General features: G+C 46.8%; 1 protein-coding gene across 1 annotated transcript; it reads left to right on the top strand.

Annotated features, from left to right (window-relative positions):
* Window positions 1–61: 61 nt before the first annotated feature.
* Window positions 62–3998, top strand: LOC311104385 (large ribosomal subunit protein uL3). The gene is made up of 8 exons (XM_084146203.1): window positions 62–150; window positions 859–1051; window positions 1336–1504; window positions 1915–2050; window positions 2316–2502; window positions 2709–3067; window positions 3373–3492; window positions 3883–3998. Exons 1-8 carry the CDS (start codon window positions 148–150, stop codon window positions 3925–3927), a joined length of 1212 nt encoding a protein of 403 aa, XP_084002329.1. The 5' UTR covers window positions 62–147; the 3' UTR covers window positions 3928–3998.
* Window positions 3999–11163: the final 7165 nt, after the last annotated feature.

The raw sequence follows: 11163 nt of genomic DNA, 5'->3' as shown, positions 1-11163 counted from the left end.
ATTGTAGATTTTGATCGAGTGTTTGTACAGCAGGAAGGCGGAGCCGTGATGCTGGTTGGCAACGTTAATCACGTGACGGATCACGTCCTTGTATAAAAACCGAACATCCCCCTTCCATAGGCCTCTTTCAATCGGCTCGGAGACGAAATGGTGAGTTTGACTTTCTTATGAGCGACTTGCGCTTTCAATCCATTCGGCATCTTCGCAATCCTTATACTTTCCCTGTCTAAGCCAATACGTAACATGTTTCTATCTGTAATAAACACAGTTGTATGATATTAGACCTGAGCATAACACTGTTTTAGATTGATTACTGAATGAATATATGCAGTAATCGTCGGCATACCGTAAGTTTAAAATGGCTGATACACTGAGGCCTAACATGTTTGATTACAAAATGGAAGAGTTTATTTTTTAGTAACGTTTGTTCACAATCAAACGTGTATATACTTGACAACGTGCTAGTTAAGTTTCTACCGTTAACGCGCCCTGTCTTTATATTTGAGGCCTGGATGAGCTAAGCTAACTAGGTGATACGCTGACACTCATTAACCCACCCTATCAGTAGCTAGTTGAGGTCCTCCGAACCTCGTTAGCTACTAACGTTACACATGGTTATTCCAACACGCTATTTTCATCGTCAGTTGGGATTTACTTAGCCAGGTTGCTATTGCGGTTATTGATTATACTTCCAATAGGTACAAATCATTAAATAAAGGTGATGATTCCCTCGACGGGCGGACAGAATGGATGGCCTCGTGCTGTTCCTGTTGAATGTCGAGTTCTGACATACTGACGTGCGTTCATTTAGTTTTGTATGCCTCATGGATGATGTACTAAATAGCGTTATCTTCACAGTCCCACCGTAAGTTTTCGGCACCCCGCCACGGATCCCTGGGCTTCCTGCCCCGTAAGAGGAGCAGACGTCACCGTGGTAAGGTGAAGAGTTTCCCCAAGGATGACCCCAGCAAGCCTGTCCACTTGACTGCCTTCCTTGGCTACAAGGCTGGCATGACTCACATCGTGCGTGAAGTCGACAGACCTGGCTCAAGTGAGTATTTGGCTTCATGCAGTTTTGTACAAAGTTGAATTGACTGGGTGAATATTATTGTTTTGCGATTTATGAATACATAATGAGCCATATTAGTTTCGATCTTGCATTACTGTAGTTCAGACCCTAATCTTATTTTCTGCATATGATGATCCCCTCGACGGGCGGACATATTGGGTCTAACCCTTGCTGAATGTCGAGCACTGAGCGCAGTCAATAAGCATTGACATTTTGCAATTTTAAATCTACTGTACAACTTATACTGACTACTTCTTTCCCTACAGAGGTGAACAAGAAGGAAGTGGTCGAGGCAGTGACCATTGTGGAGACTCCTCCCATGGTTGTAGTGGGTGTTGTGGGCTACGTCGAGACCCCCCGTGGCCTGCGCTCCTTCAAGACTATCTTCGCTGAGCACGTCAGTGATGAGTGCAAGCGTCGCTTCTACAGGAACTGGTGAGCCATTCTACACATGAGAGAGTTTTTATCTACACAAACGTGTTGAATGTAGTGTATAATTACATTTAGATATGAGCCTTGAAACATGTTGCTGCTCGGTGTATAAAACATGTCATGTGTTTTACTGAGCAAGTCTTAACATCCGTTGCCCCCTGGTGGCAGCTCCGCTCGGGTGCCTCGTACCCTGATGAGCTCCGGGCTCCTCTGGCCGGTGGAAAGTGCTTCTTAGAAACCGTGCCATGAGCCGAAACCCCTTCTGAAGCTGTAACTGCCCCCGTCGCCCCTGTGAAGGTTGGGCAAGCAGCTGAGTGCAGTGTTCTTCCGCTGGCCCCCTGGGGTTATGAAGGACCTGTGCCAACCCGTGTGCCTCTTCTCCCCTACCCTCCGGTCACGCTGCATGCTCTCAGGTACAAGTCCAAGAAGAAGGCCTTCACAAAGTACTGCAAGAAGTGGCAGGATGATGAGGGCAAGAAGCAGCTGGAGAAGGACTTTGCCTCCATGAAGAAGTACTGCCAGGTCGTCCGCATCATCGCCCACACCCAGGTGAGTCTGAGCAGGATGGAATACTCTCACTGCAATGCCCCCATAGTTTTAATGAATCGAATCTCCCTTTGACTGTGTCGGTGATGAGACCACGGAACACTGCGTCAGGCATGACGTCCGACACGCATGAGGATACATTCCATGCTGCCTTCCTTCTGAGACCACATGTCCCATTTTAACCCAATTTTGGGTTGAATACATAGTGTTTGTACTAGTATACTTGTCCCAGGACTAGCTGCAGGCTCACTTGCCTCTCTCCCTCCAGATGAGGCTGCTGCCCCTGAGGCAGAAGAAGTCCCACCTGATGGAGGTGCAGCTGAATGGAGGCTCCATCTCTGACAAGGTGGACTGGGCCCGTGAGAAGCTGGAGCAGTCTATCCCCATCACCAACGTCTTCACCCAGGATGAGATGATTGATGTCATCGGTGTCACAAAGGGTCACGGATACAAAGGTATGTATCTTAAGAACTGTTTTGTGTCAGTGATGAGACCACGGAACACTGCGTCATGCATGACGTCCGACACGCATGAGGATAAATTCCATGCTGCCTTCCTTCTGAGACCACAACCCACTAATGACCATGTAGTTAACCAATCATGATGGTTTAGTTATTCATGTAAGGTACCCAGGTACTAAACATTGAATTTTCCCCTTTAGGTGTCACCAGCCGTTGGCACACAAAGAAGCTCCCCCGTAAGACTCATCGTGGTCTGCGTAAGGTGGCCTGTATTGGTGCCTGGCATCCCTCCCGTGTGGCCTTCTCTGTGGCCCGCGCTGGTCAGAAGGGCTACCACCACCGCACAGAGATCAACAAGAAGATCTACAAGATCGGCCAAGGCTACCACACCAAGGATGGCAAGCTGGTGAAGAACAACGCTGCCACTGAGTACGATCTGTCCAACAAGAGCATCACCCCTTTGGGTGGCTTCGTCCACTACGGAGAGGTGACCAATGACTTTGTCATGCTGAAGGGCTGCACGATTGGAGTCAAGAAGAGGGTGCTAACCCTACGCAAGGTGAGGAAAGGGAGACCATTCTATCTTATGCATGGTTATTCCAATGCATTATTTGCATTGTCAGTTGGGATTTAGGTACTTATAAGGTAATGAATAAACTGAATAGGTACATATTAAATATGGGTGGTTCCCTCGCTGTGTGGACTGAATGAATGGCTGTAGAGTTCTGACGTATACTGACGCTATGGCATTTGTTTCATATCTGATGGACAAAGTGCCAAATATTGTTGTCCCAAAGTATTGTATGCCCCGGTAAAGGAACGTATCACTGTATAATCTAATTGATTTTTAACTTCTGTTTTCAGTCTCTGTTGGTGCAGTCGAGCCGTCGTGCCACGGAGAAGATCGACCTCAAGTTCATCGACACCACCTCCAAGTTTGGCCACGGCCGCTTCCAGACAGTGGAGGAAAAGAAGGCGTTCATGGTGCGTTCAGTTTCCCTTTTCCATGACTTGGCATTCACTTGTCCCTTCTCTTCACTCTATTTCGAAAGCCCCCTGGATTAATGTAGTGGACCCACCCTAGCTTCAGCCCAAAACACTTTTGTATATCCGTTCACATAAAACTGGCTTTGCAGCTCAGTCCCCTAAGCCTGTAGTGCACTTATCGTAACCTGGTTCACTCTTGGTATGAATTTGGGTTCCATTCAGGTGCTAGATCAAACTTCAGTGAGGCAGGGGAGCGGCATCGTTTTTTTTGCTGTTCCCTGTTCACTCTCTGGGAACATCACCCCTAAAGCCACAGATGGAGTAGAGGTTGCTTATTAAACTCTGTATAGGCATTGTTACTGACCACTTCTCCATTTCCTTCTACAGGGACCACTGAAGAAGGACCGCATTGCGAAGGAAGAGACTGCCTAAAGGCTCTGTCTGGTGTGAGTCCTCATACAACGCTGCAGAGTTATTTAATAAATAAAGTGAAATAACTCCTTTCTCGTTTCTTATGAATTGCATAGGGATTGTCTCAAACTTGAATCTGAGGAAGAGGGGATGTGTGTGGCATAACTGGGCCCAGCAATCAGAGTTCTTGTATGAAGGTCAATGAGTGAATTTGTTTAACTAAAAATGGAATGGCTTATTTGCTACATAAGGCTTGATCAAATGACTGTTTCATAATGATTAAGTTAAGCGTGTCCTGATAAGTAGGACGGGTGACACCCCAGCAACTTTGATGGGGGAAAATACTGTCGTGCCTTTTAACTAACACAAAGTCATAAACCTTGAGTATTTCTAATGTAATTTCACCTAACCCAGAACACATGGCATCTTTATGCCTAACCGTAAAGATGCAGAAAAGGCGCCGCTATTTCCTGGTTGCAAAAATTCAAATAGTTAGCTGATTTCAGTGGCTAAAGTATAGTCTTTGTACCACCTAAACTGCTGAAATATCATTTCCATAACTGAATATTGTTTGGCACTAGTGTACAAAACCAAAGACTCAAACTAAACTTAAGAACAGGATGCATTGAAATGGCGCACAGAACAGATCTTCCCCTTAGACTTGCTTTCAATGAGTGGATATATAACTTGTGAATTTGGTCAGGTTGCCCAAGAAGTTACATTGTGATTTAAAATTAAGGCAAATGTTCATGAATTTTATAAAGCCAATTTTGGCTATGGGAACTATCCTGTTAACATGATCTGCCCTCATTGGCAAGAATGTTTCTAAATCTTGCCTTCCATTTGAAGACCTTTCTTTTCAGTGTTCGTGCCCGCTAGAGTTAGTATCTTATCAATATAATGGATAATCTGCTTTAATGCACTAGCTAGTCAGGGGATCTATATGCAGTTGCACCTGTTGGAAGTTAAAACTTGTCAAGGTCAACATGGCTTTAATGAAATGGACTTTAAAGGACTTTGCTTGCCTGTAGTTCAGTGTAGAGGTTGCCTCCCTTAGGGGAGCTGAAGGATGTTGATGCATTTGGACAGTACTGATGGCCTTGTAGCGCAGCCTGTGTCAGCATATTGGAAAGCTGCAGATGACAGCCCTGGATAATGAATACAGCAGATGTGGTTAATTAGTACAGTTCAAGGCTAATGGGTGGGATGCAGGTCTTGTGAGTACCTGAATAGTTACATGGCAAGCTGTACATATATAGGGATGTATGTATCCTATAAATACTCTCCACTAATAAAAGCACTCCTGTGCTTCAAGTGAGGAATGGGAATTTGGGCAGGGTAACAGCAGATTCTCCCTTGTACCATCCACACTGTCATGTTCCTCTGAGAAATGGCCCACTGCTGCAGGCTGATCCAGATGTCCAAGGGGAAGAACACTGCAGTCCAGAGTGCACTAATCAGGATGATGTTATGTCTGTAGAAGATCCTTGTGTCAGTTTTAGACCATTATTGATTTACATGAATTTAAAAGTATACACCTGCATGTCTGTTTTTAAAAGCAAGTAATTTCCTATTCAGCCAACAGTGGCTATACACTGAGTGTACAAAACATTAAGAACACCTTCCTAATACTGAGTTGCACCCCTTTTTGCCCTCTAAACAGCCTCAATTTGTCGGGTCATGGACTCTACAAGGTTTAGAAAGCGTTCCACAGGGATGCTGGCCCATGGTGACTCCAGTGCTTCCCACACATGTCAAGTTGGCTGGATGTCCTTTGGGACAGCATTGCAGTTCTTGACAGGGGGCCAGTATGAAAAAAATAATGTATACACTCACTAACAGTAAGTCGCTCTGGATAAGAGCGTCTGCTGAATGACTGAAATGTAAATGTTGACACAAACCGGTGCGCCTGGCACCTACTACCATACCCTGTTCAAAGGCACTTAAATCTGTTGTCTTGCCCGTTCATCCTCTGAATGGCACACATACACAATGTCTCAATTGTCTCGAGGGTTAAAAATCCTTATTTTACCTGTCTCCTCCCCTTCATCTACACTGATTGAAGTGGATTTAACAAGTGACATCAATAAGGGATCATAGTTTTCACCTGGATTCAACTGGTTAGTCTGTCATGGTAAGACCAGGTGTTCCTAATGTTTTGTACACTCGGTGTATGTCCTTGTGTTACCCATATTTGGCTTCAGTCAGGGCTCACCTAGCTCTGTACAGCAATTAAGCCTTCCACTCTGACTCATCTCAAAAGTGCTTTCACCTCCACTTCAGCAGGTAATGAGGAGGACCCTGAGGGCCTCCCACTCCATTTAGACATCCCTCACTTCTCCCGCTAGACACATCTCTGCATAATATTCTGCATCCTTTGCAAAAAATAGGATTTTCAGAAGGATTTTCAAGGTCCTTATTTCCTATTAACTTAAAGATGTCCTCTAGTGATTTTTGAACTTTTCCTGTTAAAGTGATATCCCAAGTATAAAGACAGTAAAGTACACACACTAAAGGGTAAACAAATATGTTTGAGCAAAATAGTGTTTTTTTATAGACAACTGCAAACTTCAAGGAGGAAGGCATTGATGGGAAGTTTGATTAGAAGTCCATCAGCCTCCCCCTTGCTTTAGGGACAATAGAGGAGCAATAGAGAACAAAAGAGGAAAGGCCCACCCCCTACCTGTGCCATGTCATGACTCACCTGGACCACCTATTGAGATGTGCCTTTTGTTAAGTAAATCAGGTGTTAAATGAGACTGGCGTGTTCACATAATAGCACATTTCAGTTTTTCAAAACAATCTCTAATGGAAGCATTTCTCATCATTGAGGTCCAAGGAGGGGAAACAAATCCCAAAGAATGTGATATGAACATGATGCATCCCCTGAAAGAAGTGATACAGTGTCCGGGATGACTGTTAGTGAGAAAGACAGAGAGGCAGAGCAGTATGTCATTGTATCTGGAGGGAGAGTCATGGAGATGGCCTGCTGTTATGTAATAATAACCTCCAGAGGCACTGAACCTCACTGTAGCGCAAGCACAGATACACTCAGTCCAGTCCCAACACCCACAGCGCTCTTATACATAATATCACTTCTTTCTCCAAATCGTCCGGTAACACTGTAAAATACAGAAGTAATTACTCCCTGCCTTTCTAATGGAGGTGAGGTCAACTGTTCAGGTATTGACCTCTCTGGAAGAATATCTCAATCTGCTCTGAAGTACCTTCTCAATGCTTTATCAAATATGAAAGTCTCCTGAGTGGCGCAGTGGTCTAAGGCACTGCATCGCAGTGCTAGCTGTGCCACTAGAGATCCTGCTTCGAATCCAGGCTCTGTCGCAACCTGCCGCGACCGGGAGACTCATGGGCAGCGCACAATTGGCCTAGCGTTGTCCAGGGTAGGGGAGGGAATGGCCGGCAGGGATGTAGCTCAGTTGATAGAGCATGGCGTTTGCAACGCCAGGGTTGTGGGTTCGATTCCCACGGGGGACCAGTATGAAAAAAAAAATATATATATATGTATTCACTAACTGTAAGTCGCTCATAACATACCAAAATGAAACAGCACATTTCTGCCTCTGCTATTCTACTGTAATTATGTTTCATTTTTGGTGTGTTATGTAACAGAGTGAAGGTTTGTCTCAGATAACCTGGTATGTAATTGTAGTGCCAGTCAGAGCAGTAGGGTTCTTTTCCTGGGCTGGGCTGGGGCATTGGGCCTGGAGCAGTGGAACCTCCAGTCCAGTACAGTGGGGCCGGGCCCAAGGGCTGAGGCAGCAGCTGTTAGTAGTGGACTGGAGCCATCTAGCCAGGGAGCATGCTGGGACAGGAGAGAGGAGGGCCAAGCATTGTGTGAGTGTGTGTGTTTGTGCAGGCTCGTGTGCCTATGTGTAGGTGTGTGAGGGGTGTCCTGGCCCGGGCCTGGCAGATAGGCTGACAGAGAGTCAGTGTTGTCTTGCAGGGTGGGGGAACTGACTGCGGGGCTATGGCAGGGAGTCTGACAGCCAGGGAGATAGACCATCAGGGAGGACCTCACGCTCAGGATCAGGGCCCATGGAGAGGATGGGGGTCAGGGTTCTGTGTGTGCTGAAGGAGCCTCTGACTCCCCCCATCCCTCACCCAGCAGGTAATAGATGGACGATACAGTACAGTATTTCAACATGCTGAAACATACCGAGACAGTTGAAGAATGAAAAACATGAAAGCTCATTAGTAGATGGCGGATCACAAATCATACACCTATATATGTGAAAGGCATGTGCGGTTGTAAAATGTCATATTGATTAACTTCTGTTTTCAGTCTCTGTTGGTGCAGTCGAGCCTTCGTGCCCTGGAGAAGATCGACCTCAAGTTCATCAACACCACCTCCAAGTTTGGCCACGGCTGTTTCCAGGTGAGGAAAATAAGGAGTTCATGGTGCATTTTAATCTAATGTCTCTTTACTTTCAACATTTACTGATAGTGGGTCACAAATCATACAATCCATTATGGTGACCAGTAGGATCAATTGTTTAGGTCATTGGGGGAAAATGAGCAGCAGATGCTTGCTTTCTTTGACAAGCTTAGTGACAAACGCAATGTGGACATGATGAGAGACTATTTCACTGCTGCTATTTGATCAATATTGTATTATTATCTTTAAGATATTCACAATCGAATAATAGTGACAGGGGGTACCTTGTAAGCCCAGTTTTGACAGAAAGGCAACATTTGATAATAGCCTTCAGACCTTTAGAGGACAGCTGTAATGAAAATACCTTAACCTTAGCCTGAGCCTGCCAGAATAGACTGCAGCTCCAATGCACCCCTGCACTGTGGCATCAGTATTCCAAGCCCGTTCCCATGGACACAGTTTTCCTTTCTTCCCCAAGCATATAGGAGCAGCAGTGCCCTTCCTCCCTGCATGAAGTACTGCCTCTCACCACCAGAGAGCAGGATGGGTAGGATATCAAGGCCCATTTCCTCCACTGCCTTTTTCTAAATCCCTATCATGCTGTCTAGTGGTTCTACTGTTTCTTTATGAGGAACCTGTTTCTTCTCCACTACCGTTTCAAACACTTTTGTGAAAGTACAGACTGCGCACTTAACTAGGGTTTTCCCCCTCTGTTTTGAGTATGGTGGTTGTTGTGACGATGTAGCGATTTTGAAATGTGTCATTTTGAACTCGGTGTTCATTTGTCCTCGTGACATAGATATCTGTAGCCTCTCAACTCTCCCTGACCCAAAAATAACCTAGGTGAGCGCAGTCAGCAGCTCTCTGGTCAGCATAAACAAGAGGCCATGTCTTTCTCTCTCTCTCTCTCTCTCTCTCTCTCTCTCTCTCTCTCTCTCTCTCTCACACACTTACAAACACACACAGAGCTCATGTGTTTCACACAAAGCTGTACTGCCACTGTCACCATTTACTGTTGAATATCTCTTCAGCTGAACAGTTTCCAGCCGTGCTCAACCGAGCCCTTCTCTTGCAGTGGCCTTCTCGTTGGGGATAAGAGGTGAGTCTTCAGGTGACGTGCCTGACGGTCCCATAACACGGCTGCTAAAGTCAGAGAAAGGTCATTGTTGGTTTGATGCGAGGTTATGTAACCTTCTGTACTTAGACACAAAGACAGCCCAGAGAAGAGGATGGTCTCTTAGTATTCCCACCCAGAAGGGGACAGTATGTTCCTCCGGCCTCGTCTTCTCACCCTCCCTCCCCCTCTTCACCCTCCCCCCACTTCTCTGATCACACAGCACTGCAGAGACACACACCAGGCACTTTGATCACAACACCAGGAGAGAGAGAGAGAGGGAGGGAGGGAGAGAGGGAGGGTGAGAGGGATAGAGAGAAAAAGGAATGGAGGGATAGAGGGAGAGGGACACAGAGAGAGGGAGACACTGAGAGACAGAGTGAGAGGCTAATTTCTTGCATGCTAAAATGCAGATATTGACACACAGTAGGAGAGGGGAGAAACAGAAAGGGAGTGTTGAGAGAGAGTCACACACACAATTAGAGTGTGAGGAATCTCTCCCTCCTCTGGCTCCATTTCAGAAATGACACTTTGTAACCTTCAGTGACAGAGCATGGAAACCCAGCCTATGATGTGAGCCGCGTAGCCGGAGCCTTGCTCTCCTCTCACTGCGGTGGGTGCGGCGAGTTTCTACTTTGTGGAACTGGCCTTAGCATTACCGCTGAGCTCTCCTTAACTCTCCATGACGTCACCATGGAATGTCCAACTCTGTTAGGCTGCCAAGAAAGGGCTTGACTCTTCAAGGGCATGTCTAGCAACTCCAGACTTCAACTCCCCACTGTCAGGATGGGGAGAAGGGGATGGAGAGAGGATGGGGAGAAGGGGATAGAGGGATGGAGAGAGGATGGGGAGAAGGGGATAGAGGGGTGGAGAGAGGATGGGGATAGAGGGGTGGAGAGAAGGGGATAGAGGGATGGAGAAAGGATGGGGAGAAGGGGATAGAGGGATGGAGAGTGGATGGGGAGAAGGGGATAGAGGGATGGAGAGAGGATGGGGATAGAGGGGTGGAGAGAAGGGGATAGAGGGATGGAGAGAGGATGGGGAGAAGGGGATAGAGGGATGGAGAGTGGATGGGGAGAAGGGGATAGAGGGATGGAGAGAGGATGGGGAGAAGGGGATAGAGGGATGCGGAGAAGGGGATAGAGGGATGGGGAGAAGGGGATAGAGGGATGGAGAGAGGATGGGGATAGAGGGGTGGAGAGAAGGGGGATAGAGGGATGGAGAGAGGATGGGGATAGAGTGGTGGAGAGAAGGGGATAGAGGGATGGAGAGAGGATGGGGAGAAGGGGATAGAGGGATGGAGAGAGGATGGGGAGAAGGGGATAGAGGGATGGAGAGAGGATGGGGAGAAGGGGATAGAGGGATGCGGAGAAGGGGATAGAGGGATGGGGAGAAGGGGATAGAGGGATGGAGAGAGGATGGGGATAGAGGGGTGGAGAGAGGATGGCTGTTGAAGCCACAGAGAATCCAGTGGTAAGAAGCTCATTAGGAGTGTGGGCCACAAATGCATCTTCCCCCGCAGTGAGCTGGGACTCTCGTATGGACGGACACCACCGCCACACTCTCAATTCGATTTCAGTGATGTCAACAGCACTTCCCTCCTTTCATCACATCTCCTGCGTTCTAAGAGAGAGATAAAGAGAGAGGGAGGGAAGGAGCGATAGAGGGGGAGAGATGTTCTGCATTCGTGAGAGCAGGCAAAAAGAACAGAAGAGGGAGAGAACACAGAGAGAGAGATTAGAAAGTA

The sequence above is a fragment of the Coregonus lavaretus genome (genome assembly GCF_964263955.1).
Source record: "Coregonus lavaretus genome assembly, chromosome: 28".
Classification (NCBI taxonomy): Eukaryota; Metazoa; Chordata; class Actinopteri; order Salmoniformes; family Salmonidae; genus Coregonus; species Coregonus lavaretus.
This window is presented reverse-complemented; position numbering and strand designations above follow the sequence as displayed.